This window comes from Erithacus rubecula (genome assembly GCF_903797595.1).
Source record: "Erithacus rubecula genome assembly, chromosome: 13".
In the NCBI taxonomy this organism is placed as follows: domain Eukaryota; kingdom Metazoa; phylum Chordata; class Aves; order Passeriformes; family Muscicapidae; genus Erithacus; species Erithacus rubecula.
The window spans coordinates 7,305,625-7,320,032 of NC_136665.1; the positions used below are offsets into that span (position 1 = coordinate 7,305,625).

A 14,408-nucleotide genomic window follows, 5' to 3' on the forward strand; every position below is an offset into this window, starting at 1 on the left:
ATGTGCTGGCTGTATAAAATTGCAGCCAGGTCTTTTGGGTGTATGACAGTGATTTTTGTAAAATAGGGAAAAAAGTGGACTCTACAATAGATAATGAAAAGCTGAAAAGAGGTTTTGATGATAGGTACAGGGCAAGAAGAAAATACTGCACTTTCAAATTCTTTGTCTTTCCACTAAATAAAATAATTTATTACTTAAGTAAAATACAAACAATGACTGCAGTTTTAGTTCTTCATTTCACTTTTACCCTAATGATCACTTATATAACAACTTCATCTCCTGGTAACATTAGAGTGGGAATCAGAATATTACTTCAAATCCACAGCTGCACTCTTCAACTGTTGCTTCTGTGTGCATGTTCCTGGAATGAATCTTGGCTTAAAACTGTCATGTAGTATTTTATACCTTAAGTTCCCACATTGAGAAATTTTAATATATGTAACCTGTATAATATAAATGCAGTTACTTTGGAGATGAGTGTCATACTCTGTATGCAGCATTCAATGCATACACTTCAAAAGACAAAGGGCAGCTGAAGTCAAATGAATTCAGTAAGTTTTTTGATTTTTTACAACACTTCCAGAAAAATCTCAGTTGAAGTTAATAAAGTACAAAAAATATATATCAGCAGAAGATGAATTTGTGTGCATTGGGGAAAAAAAAGCATTCCTTTTGAGGCAAGGAATCCTCAGGTCCCTCTGTAACCACCTCCATCACCACACAAAGGCAGCTCGCTCCCGTAACATCCTGACACCAAAACGCTGCCACTCCCTCTGGTATATCCACAGCTCCTGGGTTGTGTCCAGACAGGCCAAAACTGCACCTCCTTTCCAGGCAATCAATCGTGGGTCCATATCCTACATTCAAAGCACAGATTGCACACAATCACTGGTCTCATTTTGCACAGTTCTCCAAAGTTGTATCCTATTTTTCCAATAGTATTTACCAGTTAGAATCTGGTGGAGTAGGGGAGAAAAGCTTTTCAGTATTATCCAGGAAAAAATAGTGAGATAAAAATATTTAATGGATATTCAAGAAGCTTTGAGAAGTCACTTTTTGTTTTAAGATGCTTTCTAAACACATAATGAAAATCTTGTGGAGGCTCTGAAATAGATGAAAGCATATTTACAAGTTTTGCCTGACAAATGGCAAATGAAAATTAATCTCAATGCCTGTTTTTCTACTCTCTTGATAATACTAAAAAATCAAAATTCTTGCTGGGGAGACAGGTTACCTTCATGGGCCAGTACTAACTGCTTCTTTATGAATGGGGCCTTGAGCAAATAAAGACTTCAGTGATCTGTACCAGTCACACTCTGGCTATGTCTCAACTCCATCTCTAACCAGCCAGTGCTATGTTATAGCCTGAAAGCTCCCTTAAATCTCAGATATTCAATTACTCTGGGATTTTGAAAGAATTTTTTTCTTTTAATCTTTCAAAAATTTCAATTAATCATAGTTTACCAACTACTTAGCTATGAGTTAACAGTTACCTTAGGCCTTGTGATGACTTCAACATTTTCAACAACTCTTCTGAAAGAAGGTGGCATTTTGTTGAGAATTCTGTGTTGAAGAAACTCTTGAGCTTTATGAAACATAAGGCCTCCTCCCACTACTAAGATAGAGCTGTACATCTTCTTTTTTGTATCATCAGATGCTGGAATGAATGAACATATAGAAATACATGTTTTTTAATGTTAATATGGCTTGTATTACAATTTATTTAGTGCAAGTCAAACCAGACAAACTGATGTTTACATTTAGAATTCCTTTTCTATTTATTGGACATGTAGTTTGAGAAACACCAACAAAGATGCAAGCATAAGAAACAGTTGAGCTACTTTCCAGGTGATGAAACCTAGAAGACACATCTTTGGTGAAATGCAGGAGTTACATAAATCCACCCTGATGTTCTATTTTACAGACTTGTACAAATGTAATTCTTACCACAGCAGTCAATACTGTGAAGGATGGCTTTGTCCAGGCCCAAGGCTTTGCCTTCAAACTGAGAAACAGCAGTTTTCCTGGACATGTGTGCAGTTAGAGGTTCCTCTGAATCATTGCCAGGTATCATACAGTCACCCTGGGAAGATCCCAGCTCTACTTCTTGTGGGTAGATCCTCTCTGAAATGTCTGAGGATTGGCCTCTCAATTCCCCCTCAAATGCACCAGGCTTTGACATAGATTTTCTGTCAGCTGTAGCTTTTGCAGACTAAAAAATGAGAAAACAAATTGAAACATGAAAAATGCAAAAAGGTCACAGCAGGTTACAGAACAGTACAAACACTTAACTAAGCACCACTGTTCTTCCCTTCACCTTTCTGCACAGCAAGGTTAAACCCTGTGTTATTAGCTCATCTAATTTTCATTTTAATCCTCATGTTCTAAGTAAGGGCTTATTTTGAACTCCATCAGATTGATCAATGGCATAATATGAAGCCTCCTTAGACTTTAAAAATGCAGACTTCTAAATAAAGATTTGCTTAGGCATCTGTAACTGCTTTAAATTTCTTCTTTAATACTTCTGACCGAGATAACAAACTCTTGTTTCTGAGATGAGCTAATGAGCCTTCATTTTATTGCCAAATTAAATGATAGTTAGTTAGAAAAATAAAACCAGCAATCACACACCTGCTCCTGCTTACTTTGTGTGGCTAGTAGATAATGTTCATCATGAGGATCCTCAGGGTCACCTTGTGACCTGTGCTGCAAAATTGTCATCTTTTGTCCAACGATTCCAAAAGTTGCTGGATAAAACAGAGCCATGGGTGCCTGAAGAGAGATTTAGCATGGTTTTACTACAGTATTCCTTCTTTTGGCATTTATTACAGGCAAAAGAAAAGTCTTGTTCTATTTTTCTCACAATTCAAAATTAAATACAGGTGGTTGTTTCTATGTAGTTTGCAACATACTGGTGTCTTCTGTAATCTAGAATTTAAAAAAAAATCTCAACAAATACACAAGTTTCTTTACAGATTAAGCATTGTAAAATAAATACTCAAACACAGTTTGTTACAAAATTAGAAAATTCAATGGTGAGCTGAAAAACTTGCAAAGTTGATATTAATGCTTTGCATTATTGTTAAAGTAATTATGATAATTATCTAAATATAATAATGATAACATTTATATGAAGCAACAACCATTGTGGCTAAAGCTACTTAGAAAGTCTTGTGCATCCACCACTGCTGCATTAGGCCCACTCATCCATATAGGAATTAATTTTATCTACAAGCATAGTTTAAGAACAATCTATAAATCACAAATTGAGCCTCTGAGTCTGAATGCTCAATCTATTTGTGATTTAATTTAAAAATCACCTGTAATTTTTCATCCCCTAATCGGAACTGGTACAATAAGGCTGGAGAATCCGGATGCCGAATCTGGAACTCGTGATCTTGTAATCCAGAAATATCCTAAGGTCAGAAACAATGGAAACAAACAAACAAAAACTATCTTTTATATTTATCAAGCTGCATAATCTATTCAACTACAGAAAACAACAAAAAGTAACAAAGCTCTCTTCTAACGCTATGGATTTTATTTACCTATTCTTGAGTATTTTAAAGTTTTTCCATGTAGTATGATGTGACAGCTTTCTACATGCCTAAGCCTTTACAATGAGGGTTTTGCAAGAAGAAGAGACTTGCTGGCAGATCTTACAGAACTGAAGTTGAAAACCAGTAAGTATGCAATTATTATCAGCTTCTTTCAGCAATAAGAACAAAGAAATTATCTTTCTAAAGGTTGGGATTCCTTTCAGCTAGAGGAAAAATAAACCAAGTTACAACACTTCAAGTCTAAAGCTTCTACAGCTTTTGCCAGTATTCTCCTGAGTAAAACATTTATAACTAACTTGGACTCATAAAAAGGCTCCCCAGAGTAACATTCTGTAAAGGAAAAAAAATCCCTTGGGTAATACACAATTTAGATCTCACCTGATCTAGATGACAAAATGTCTCCTTTAGGTGCTGAAGCAGCAGGCAATCCAACTTATTAGTTAACTGGCAGTCTCTGTATGGGAATCCTGCTCTTTGCATAAGCCAATAAAAACACCTTGACACATCAGATCCTCCATATGCAAGGCACAGCCTAAAGCACAGAGAAGAAAAATATATTTTTATGTAGTTGCTGGAATACTGGCTGACTGCAGTGATAGGGAGAAGAATGCTAGGAAGATTTTAGACATGCTGGGATCATGACTTCAACAGACTTTGCATAACACAGTATTAGTTCTGATCAGTTCTGCCTGTTTTCTTCTTTTAGAAATAATTCTTAAAGGTTTATATTTTAACAGTTGACTGTTAAATGCCTTAGAATAAGAAGCCTCCTACATTTATAGAAATTTTGTCTCTTTTTAATAGTCCAATCTTTGGTATGCAAGTTAGTCCATGATTATAACAGTTCTGCACGCTCTCAGGTACCTGGTGTTGCGATGGGAAACACCATCTTCTACACAGCAGACACTTGTCTTCTGATCTCCCACATCTACAATACAGGCACTGCTTAAACCACTTCCAAAGGTAGCACAGACAGACTCCTGGTGTACAATAATTCCTAGCAACAAGAGAAAAAGTTATATTAAATTAATGCCAAATTTTACAGTCATGTTGCTGACATTTAAAGGACATTTTCATGTCTTTTAAAGATCTACAAATAGCCTGACTCTGCACTACTCTGAAAGCCTGTATATCTAGTGAAGTTGGGGTGGCAGGTACTTAGAGATTTTTTTTTTGTTGGATAAGGCATTAAAAGCCTTGAAAAAAAAGCTAAGAGCAGGGTCAGAAGCTCCTTTTTCTACAAGATTAATGGTATTGCCTCCAAATTGTAATTATTTTTTAATCTACTACTGCAGGGTCTTGGCTACCAGATGTACATGAAATGTTTTCCTAATTTTTTTCTGATTGTAATCAAATAACATTATTATTAGCATTTCAGATATGGTCTTTAAATAGTTATGATGTAAGGTCCAGTTGGACCCTTTGTTTTCCCTACAATCCACCTTTACAGAGTACATTTGTACTTAAACCTGGCAAGTACCAGAGATTCCAGTCTGTCTTTCTAGGCAACCATGCATTTTAGAAATACTTAATAAATCAGACTCTTGCTACTTTTACCTCAGCTTAATGAGAAGTCCATAGCTGGAATGCATAACAGCAAACCAAAAAACTTGTTTTAATATTAGCCAACCATTTTGACCCTTTAAAAGATATGGCAGTTACATGATTGGCAAAAGATGAGGGTGCTAGTCCCAGCCAACCTGGGATTGATGCTCAAAAATGTGCCTTAAAAGAAAAAAAAATTATGCAATTAATCATTAAGTACTTGTTTCATTATAGGTTTTACCTGAGAAGCCCATCTTCATTAGGATCATATTTACCAGTTCTTTCACATGTTGTTTATTATAGATGTCTGGAATTAGCAAAATGCATCTGTAGTACTGAAGACAAGAAGAGTAAATTAAAGCCAGCTCTCAAATAAAGTTTCACAACAAACTTATTAAGAATAGAAAAATCAAAAATTTAGGAAAGAGAAAGATTTTTAATGATTAAAAATGCGTTCAAAGTAACTGCCAAGAGTCTACAGCCATTAAAATGTTTAAAAGTACATCAAGTATGAGACAAACACCTACTTGGCAAGGGTAAATAATTATACAAATATTAGGCAACCCTTCCCCAGGTGCTTCCTTTATAGTCAACAAAATAACCCCAAACATTGAGACTGTGAAATGTCTATAATGGGATTCCTAAGCATCCTTGTTAGAAGCTTTTGCCTTAAAGAAGACATGGACAAAATTCCAGATGAACTCTTGGGAACCCTGCACACCAGCAGAAAGAGGATATTTATCAAGAAAAGCATCAGTAAGAGGGCATGAATAACAGCAAGTTGCTTTTCCTTTACAATAACACTTAGAGAAGTGGGTACAGCCCACACCACATAAATGTGCTGTACACAGCTCACCTTTAGGTCTTTCAGTGGTATTTCCAGGTATTTTTGTATTGCATATGACCATATAACTTCCAGGTCTGCCAGTACTGCAGTGAGGGAGCCACCAGGTCCTGTGTGCAGATTCAGCTGCCCTCTTCTAATGGGCCAATGTATGTTATAAGAATCTAATGGATTAACATACAGTGCCTGAAAATAAGAGATCACATTCTGGGCATTGCTTTTCCCCAAAAAATAGTAACAAAATGAATAACTAGGAAGAAAAGCATTTCAGAAGCAGGTACAAGAAGACACTGCAGAGCTCATGCTGATGTCACAGCAATATAGCAATTTTTTTTTGTAACAGGGCTTGATTATAAACCATTAAAATAAAAAGACAGCAAATACATAATTTAAATAGTTTTAATGTTCTTACCCACAGGCATCTAATGAACATAAAGGTCTATTTTTCCATGACCTCATATTAGAAACTATAATCATTTAAACCCTTTGAAGCCCACAATAATCAAGTTACTCAATAGCAATTCCATGTAGTGATACTTGTATCAGTTTCTTGCCTTTTCTCTGAATTATGCCATACGGGTACTCACTGACTCTCTACAAAATCTCTGATTCACAGCAGGAAGGGATCCAAGATAGTTGTTAAGCAAATGGGGGATACCCTCTTGTGTTGCTGCATGACAACAAATACTCAATTACTCCCCAGTAAAGGTTCTCAGTTTTGCTTGGTTAGCTTTACACACCTTCCAGTGCACACTAACTTATAGCAGACTGCAACTCCATGGCTGCATTAAAACACATGAAGCCTCATTCAGCAGGAAAATCCATCTTACCTCCTCTCCGACCAAAAATTCAGGATGATTTGAAGTGTTTGTCCACTTGGCCCCAGAGCTGTGATCCAAAATGGCAGGCCTCATCTGTCTGTTGTATGACCTGGCCTGAAATGTAACCAAACCAAATCCTCTGGATAAATATTTTACTGGTCACTTTTTATGCATGGAAGAAAAACAAAACCCCCTTTGAACCCAGCCGTTGAGGATATCTTTTAAATCTGAGTTTTCTCACATTTTCAGAGTTAGTTAACACAACAGCACCATCCATACCTGGTCTAGAAAGAGTATCTGTGCTTGTCCACTGAATCTTGTCACAGCATCCACCCATGAATGCCAATTGAACAAGACAAGAATGAGTTACCTGGTCAGGTGACACTGGTATGCGCCTTGCTCCATTCGACATCTTTTTGGACCATATTGCTTGGTCCACCATTTTAAGGCCATTTTGTCTCTGCTCAGTACTTTCAGGTTTCTAGGGAAAGCCACAAATATGCAATATAAATACTTTCAAATCATGTCTGTATGCTGGTAATACTGAAGCTGTTAGAAAACAATGAAATCATTACTGTGGTTGATAGACTACAGAAAGGACAGATGTTTGTAGAATGCAAAACAGGCTTATGCTTATTTTTAAATAAACTATCTTTAATATAAGAGTTTAACATCAATTCAAGTCAAATTGAATGTTTTAGCTGCTCTTAGTGGCTCACTTCATCTCTAGTGACATGCTCAGGCCATTATCTTAACCAATACTTAACTACAAACATATGAAGTAGGAGCAAAAATGTTTAAATAGATCTTACTTTTTTAAAGGTGAGGTTTACTATCAGAAAGGTTAATTTGATTTTTACAGATTCAGATAACAAATAAAGAGTATTATGTATACTTTTGACAGACTAAAATGACTTGCTTGCCAAGTCACAACCTAGTAACCAACACATTCACAGAGGAGTCTGATTCTAATCCTACAGCTGGCATTCCATTAGAAGAAATACTGAGTGTGGTACCAGACCATAGCGCAGGGAAATCAGTACAAACCCTCAACTTATCAATTTTTTCAGATTTAGCTCATTGCAAATAAATAAATAAATAAATAAATAAAACGCAAACACAGACTGGTCCAAGCCTACTGACTCAGTAGGTGGCATCTACAGTCCCTAAACGGGTGCAAAGCACTCTGAGTGGAGCAGTGTTGCCGGGGCGCACACGCAGCCGCCGCTCACGTTGAGGCCGTCGCGGAGCAGCCAGCTGTCCCGGTACGCCGCCTGGCCCTGCTGCTTGTGCCGCCGCGCGATCACGTGCGGGATGCCCGCGGGCAGCGTGTCCGTGGCCCGCCCGAGCCGCAGGGTGGTGGAGCCGGGGTGGATCACCACGATGAAGTTGCTCTGTATTTGCTGAAAGCAGCACAACGCGCACGGAGTCAGAGGGAGCCCCCGCCATCACCCGGAGCCCTCCCGGCGCCTCCACACCCCCGTCCGCAGACCTTTAAAAGGCCGAGCCCGGGCCGGGCCCGCCCCGGCGGGGAGGGAGCAGCGACCGGGCAACGCTGCCCGGCTCGGGCCTCACCTCCTGCAGGGACTCGGGCACGGCGGCGGGGACGATGGGGCGCTTCACGCCGCGCTGCTCGCGCTCCCGGTCGCGCTCCTTGTCCTTGCCGTTCTCCGCCTCGCCTTTCTCCGCCTGGGTCATGCTCCGGCCGGGCGGAAGCGGCTCTGCCGGGCCCGAGCGGCGCCGAGCGCGGCGGGGGCGGAAGCGGGCGGGGCTGGCGCGGCCCCGCCCCTCCAGCCGCTACCGGCGGCGCTCGCGGCGCTGCCTGCGGTGGCCCCGCCGGTGGCGGAGTGCGGAGCTGCTGCCCCGGCGCTGAGGAGCCCAGCGGCGGCTCGGGGAGCCTGGGCAGCACCGGCCGAGCGCTGTCAGCTGGGCCGGTACTGCTGGTGGGGCTGCAGGAGCGGGATAGGCCCCTGCAACGGCTTAAAATGGTGCTCTGCACAAGGGCTGTTTGTAGCGCTGCCGGTGTACGCAGAACAGCTGTAAAGGACTAACCGTGAACAGCCTCCCTGTTTGTACAGGGCAGCGAGCTCTTTATAAACTGTGCAGATAAAACGTTCGACTGGAACTGGGGGAGATGTGGTTTTTAAAGGCTGAAAGTTGCTGTTACACAGCCAAGTCTACAAGACGGGTACTTTGTGTTAGGTAAGTGTGGTAGGAGTGGGAGCTGCTGGAGCCGCTTGTTAATTGTTGATTAATTTCCGGCTAAGGAGTGTTAAGGAATTCATTCAGTGCAGGCAGCTCGGGGTGCAGCTGCAGCTGGAGCTGCTCGGGGGGCAGGAGCCCCAGGTGAGAGCCGAGAGCTGCCCAGCCTTTACCATGCTTACACTGAGGGTATAAAAGCCCAGGGGCTCCTATATTTGGGGTCCCTACCCGGGGCCATCAGTTATTATTTACTTATTGCACCGAGATTAAATTTAAAGGATCTGGATGACTGAAACTCTGCTTTGGGAAACCTGGGGTTGAGCTGGTAAGGAAAGCTGCTCTGACTGTGAGTGTGGTGTGTGTAGGGAGTCAAGCAAGGCAAGTTTTGATCTCAGTGCCACTTGCAGTGGCACTATACAGAAAAACATTTAATCCAGATTCTTGTTAGTTATTTTTTTCTCAAACAGATGCAGCCCTCTTTAAGCAAAAAAAGCCCCCAAACCCACAAATCCCAAATTAAATCCAAGAAGAGTGAGAAACTCTCATCCTAAAAAGGGGTATGTTAGATAAAAGATAGTAACTATTTGAAAGAAAATAACTATTCTGGGATAGCTGTCAGTGTTTGAGTTGACCTCCTTTTTCTTCACGTAATAAAAACACCACCTAATTTTAGTCTTAAAACCCACAAATTTTTACAGTAAATTAGTTTATACAATTTAGTAAGTTTATAGTGGAAAATGAAGCTGTTTCAAGAGGTATTTTTGTTATAAAACCCATTATGGGCCTTAGTGAAATAAGGGCTGTAAAACAAGTAATTTGTTAACTGCATTTTTGTTTTAGAGTATCATTAGTATGATGAAAATAAAGTGAAGTACAGTGCTTTTCCCGAGAGAATGAAAACAAAACCTCTTAGGAGTGCTGCTTTGACTGTTGATGGAACACCTGTGTCAACTATAAATATGTGTTTTTTCTCATTTGAATAGCTGAAAGCTTATTCTACTTCAGATTTTTTCAGTTTCTAAAAATGATGAGAAAATCAGCCTTGTGACAAGCCAAATATAATTTACTTATTACTTTGCAACTACAGTAAAATGTTCAGAAACTATACAAAGACTTTAGACAGTAAACATATATTTAATGAAACTGTGGTTCAGTTACACCGGATCCTTGAGGAAGGAGTTCCCAGTACAACTTCATTAATCTGCTTCTAGCACAGAGCAGTTTCCAGTCAGGCACACTCATCTCCATTTGGTCCACCACTAAACTTCTTCTTTTCATCTGGCAGATGAGTATGCTTGTGCCTGCCTCTTCAGCAGGCATTTACCTAAAAGATAAAGTAATAACAGTACATTTCAAGAGGTGTTTCTTTGTGAGATAAAATTAAGTAAAAAATGTAAAACAATATTGTTTTTAATTTAGCAAGTCTTTAGCATGTCTCATTTATCTAACTTTATTTCTGATCAGGTTGCACATTGCTGTGATTACCCAAAAGCCATCTCCACAGTCTTTGCTGTCCTTGTGTCTGTACCACAAGGTCCTGGGGTTTTTGCCCACTTGGAAGAAGCTTATCCTTGTTCTAGTGGACTGAAACACTGCAGTATGTGTTTCCTGGTATATGAACTTTCTCCTACAAGGTCTACAAGGTATTAACCCCCTGCATGGCTATTTTTTTTTCCTTGTAACTTTTATTATAGTACCAATAGGAGTGACCGATGGAAAACAAGGATTATTTACTTAAGTCTTAAAGTAAATTAAACCATACTATAAATACACTTAGTGTCAGCTGTAACTCCCAGCAAACTAATTATTAAACAGAATTAAATATCAGGCAGCTGTAAGAAACTTAAAACCTAACTTTTACCTCTATTTTTAAGTGATTCTGATTTTTACACTTTACTGGAATTCAAGTATCATTGTAACAGGGGAAAATCCCCCATTATTTTTTTTTCTGTTGAGAAATATCAACTTTAACCAAAACCCCTCACATATCATGTAACTATTAGAAATGCAAACAAAGCTTCATTTTCTAACAATCGGATCTTTAAATTAGCAGCCAGAAAAGATGAGAAGCTATAAATTCTTTGCAATTAAAAGTGAAAGCCCAATATCCCTAAACCAAAATATTTTTTAAGATCCCTTCCCCCTTGCTTTTTCTCCCCTTTACTGGAAGTATCTTTAATTCTTTAATTATTGAATAATTTTGATTATTTTCCTGTTTTGGTAACCTCTGCAGCAGGAGGACAAAACACTCCATGCTACTTTAATCCTGAATTAACACTGCTATTAAAAAAAACCCCAAACCCTTCAAAGCAGGATACAGCAGATTTGGGATTACCTTCCTCATCCACCTCCAGCCATTGGTGGTGGACTGGGGCCTCCACCCCAGTGATTTATTCGGCCCATCCTTCGGCGAGGATGTGCTGGAGGCCTGAAAAGAAAGGAATTCTACTGTCATTAAACTTTTCAGCTAGAAATACAATAACACTGTCTCTAAATGTCAATAGTGAAAAAGTCTGAACCTCTGAAAAAGTTGAGTTTTACCTGAAAAGCTTCAAGAAAACCCCAACCCCACTTTTGTGAAAATCCTCCTGTTTCATTACTGCTGTGTGATGTGAGAAGGCTACAGATCACTGATGCTTTTACACAGGCCTACAAAAAACTAAGGCTGTAGTACCTCTGTAACAGTATTTTGTTTTATCTGTAGGTAATTTATTACAAGAAATGACTGCACCAATGCAAGTCAAGAAGAATTTTAACAAAGATATATTCTAGGCAGGCTTCAAAAATATTTTCAGAGAGTGTTAGTCTGTGCTGTTATTGTCCAGTTGTGTATTGTTACCAACAATAGTGCAAATAACCATCTTAGCCTTCCTGCACAACCCAATTCAATGCAAATCACAACTGTTATCTATTCAGAATCCTGTCACTTCACCAAGACATGGGAAAAAATGGTGTGAATATGAAAAAAAATACCCTCTTCCATCATGGTATCCTGAATAGGAGGAAGATGTGTAGCCTCTTCTTCTCAAATCTGGTTGAATAATGCTCTGGAAACTGAAAAATTAAAACAAAGCTTAGGTGAATTGATAGCTAGATACAGTTCTGAATTTTTTGATTGGAAGATAAGAAATGGCCTGACAAATAGTAAGTAGTGTTCAGGAATGAAAAGTGCATCTTCTCATGGTCACTGTTGTTTAAAATCTTGGCAATTTATCTCCACGTATGAAATTAAAACTTGAAATAATTCTAAATTACAGTGAAGCTCAAACTGTAAAACCTAGTTTTCTTGTTAATATGCAAGAATTTTTGTGTTTACTGCTGTGTGATTACTTGTACATAGTCAGAATCTATTGTCACGAGTAGAAATTCTCCAATAGCTTAATTATTTGATCAGCTAGAAGATGCTTTTTAACAGAAGTGTAAATTTCCTTTTTTGCAGCATCAAAATAGATGAAATGTAAGAAAATTCATCTGAACTGCCAATAAGTTAGTGTCACTTTTCATGCACTTTTTGTTAAGAATACTGTACTTAATAAACAAAACCACACACTTGAAATAAAGCATTTATACATAAATAATGCTAGAGAGCAAATGTAAAATTTTTATTGCTGTGTTACTGATAGCATCATCTAACTTCCACTTATGTCAAATCTAAAATGAAGCTCACCAAAAGAATTAACTTCTACTTACAACAGAACCACAAAATCTGCTATCGACCAGAAGAAATCTGTTATAGATGACAAACTCCAGGGAGCCCGACTCTGGTTATCCAAAACTTGTCCTGTAACACAGCCAGATACAAAACATCCTGTGACGTTCAGTGTGTGACACTGCACGGTACATTAAACAAAACCACATCTGCTAAGTCCAGAGTCTGCAGCTGGGACGGTGAAACTGCACTTCCTGGCAGCGAGTTTCACTTTCTGCAGGTTACTGCCCGAGCACTTGAACTAAAGGAGTCAGCACGGCCACACGGGCTCTACGTCCAGGAACCCTACAGGAAGTACCAGGGCAGCGTCTGGTTTCCGACAGTGGTAAAGTGCTGCCACTCCCGCTGTCTGCAGCACGCACTCGGACTCGTCCAAGTCCCCAAATCCGATTTAGAGGCAGACAAGGCTCGGCCGCGGGCAGCCGGGGTGACGCGACACCGGCAGCGGGCGGACCCTGCCGGGCTGTCCCGCTCTGCGCAGCGCGGGCCCCGTGCCGCGGTCGGTGCCAGCCCCCGGCCCCTCACGGCTCGAGATGTACACCATGACCCCCCGGCCCCTCACCGTTCAGATGTACACCATGGCCCCCCCGGCCCCTCACCGTTCGAGATGTACACCATGGCCCCCCCGGCCCCTCACCGTTCAGATGTACACCATGGCCCCCCCGGCCCCTCACCGTTCAGATGTACACCATGGCCCCCCGGCCCCTCACGGCTCGAGATGTACACCATGACCCCCCGGCCCCTCACCGTTCAGATGTACACCATGCCCCCCCGGCCCCTCACCGTTCAGATGTACACCATGGCCCCCCCGGCCCCTCACCGTTCAGATGTACACCATGCCCCCCCGGCCCCTCACCGTTCGAGATGTACACCATGGCTGCCCCGTCCCGGCCCCGTCCCTGCGCCTGCGCCCGCCGCGCGCATGGGCAGCGGGCGGTGACGCGCTGGGCGGCGCTGGGCTCCCGGTTCCCTCAGCACGGGCACTAGCGAGGTCCCGCTTAGGAGCGCCGGTAATCGAGGGTCAGTGTTCTAAGGAGCATGCCCCGGCACTCCGGCTAGCGGGGGATCTCACCGTGCACCCGGTAACGCGGGGCCCCTGAGCAGCCGCTGTTAGTAAGGAGGTTCCTCTCAGTGCCGTGCCCACCAGGGCCCCGGTACCGGGCCGCTCCTCCCGCCGAGCGGGCGGGTCTGGTTCACCCGATTATGAATTTGTTGTAGTGGTTCCAGCGCTGTCGGTGCTTCTCTGCCGCGTTTAGCAATAGTAACCAGAGTTGCAATCGTCTGGCAGGGTTTCATAAAAGCTAAGTGTTCCTAGTCGCCTTCTGCAGGAATGATAGAAATATGACCAAAAGCAGAGATGATTTAAAACTTCTCTTCTGCGAGGTTACGATGCGGAGCACCAAATGCGAGGTTATGACTTTCGGTGCTCTAGGCACCAACTTCGTTGTGTTATCTTCCTAAATGAGCGAAGCGATTAACAGTTGCTATAAAGCTTATTTTTTATAAAGGCGCATGAGTCTCAAAAAGCTCAGAGCCACAGACTTTAGAGTCCATGCCAAGTTTTGGTGTGAAGTTCCGAATAGAAGCAGAAGCTGCCCTTGTCAGGGTCCCGGGAAGCTGATGTTGCTGCTCCTGGCTTTTTCTTGGGTGTTGACTGATGACGGCCAGAGAGCAAAGCAAAGCGAAAGCAAATGGCAGTGGCAAAAAGCAGTAGTAAAAAGCCAAAT

The 14,408-nt window shown here is 41.3% G+C and overlaps 2 protein-coding genes across 3 annotated transcripts; both read right to left on the bottom strand.

The window, feature by feature from the left end:
• Positions 1-158: 158 nt before the first annotated feature.
• Positions 159-8,536, bottom strand: ACTR8 (actin related protein 8). The gene is made up of 13 exons (XM_079316849.1): positions 8,346-8,536; positions 8,003-8,173; positions 7,141-7,251; positions 6,780-6,884; positions 5,962-6,135; positions 5,347-5,440; positions 4,425-4,557; positions 3,939-4,092; positions 3,321-3,416; positions 2,632-2,772; positions 1,948-2,212; positions 1,494-1,657; positions 159-857 (listed from the first exon to the last, which is right to left on the bottom strand). The coding sequence occupies exons 1-13, from the start codon at positions 8,466-8,468 to the stop codon at positions 714-716; spliced, it is 1,875 nt and encodes a 624-aa protein (XP_079172975.1). The 5' UTR covers positions 8,469-8,536; the 3' UTR covers positions 159-713.
• Positions 8,537-10,086: 1,550 nt separating this feature from the next.
• On the bottom strand, positions 10,087-13,669 carry SELENOK (selenoprotein K). Of its 2 annotated transcripts, XM_079316879.1 has the most exons (6): positions 13,522-13,540; positions 13,281-13,301; positions 12,663-12,753; positions 11,946-12,026; positions 11,308-11,400; positions 10,087-10,296 (listed from the first exon to the last, which is right to left on the bottom strand). In XM_079316879.1, the coding sequence occupies exons 2-5, from the start codon at positions 13,297-13,299 to the stop codon at positions 11,313-11,315; spliced, it is 279 nt and encodes a 92-aa protein (XP_079173005.1). In that variant the 5' UTR covers positions 13,300-13,301; positions 13,522-13,540; the 3' UTR covers positions 10,087-10,296; positions 11,308-11,312. The 2 variants fall into 2 exon arrangements, with proteins under 2 accessions (XP_079173005.1, XP_079173004.1); XM_079316878.1 differs by lacking the exon at positions 13,281-13,301 and having other exon boundaries at positions 13,538-13,669.
• Between the last annotated feature and the right edge of the window lie 739 nt (positions 13,670-14,408).

What these genes read in the sequence shown, in the direction of transcription:
- ACTR8 (XM_079316849.1), bottom strand. Translation starts at nt 8,468, where the DNA reads ATGACCCAGGCGGAGAAAGGCGAGGCGGAGAACGGCAAGGACAAGGAG. An exon ending in TACCAGTGTCACCTGACCAG is followed by an intron (nt 6,885 to 7,140) that starts GTAACTCATTCT and finishes GTTACATTTCAG; the next exon opens with GCCAGGTCATACAACAGACA. An exon ending in AAGTCATCACAAGGCCTAAG is followed by an intron (nt 858 to 1,493) that starts GTAACTGTTAAC and finishes CTTTGAATGTAG; the next exon opens with GATATGGACCCACGATTGAT.
- SELENOK (XM_079316878.1), bottom strand. An exon ending in GCAGATTTTGTGGTTCTGTT is followed by an intron (nt 12,027 to 12,662) that starts GTAAGTAGAAGT and finishes TTAATTTTTCAG; the next exon opens with TTTCCAGAGCATTATTCAAC. An exon ending in GGATACCATGATGGAAGAGG is followed by an intron (nt 11,401 to 11,945) that starts GTATTTTTTTTC and finishes CTTTCTTTTCAG; the next exon opens with GCCTCCAGCACATCCTCGCC.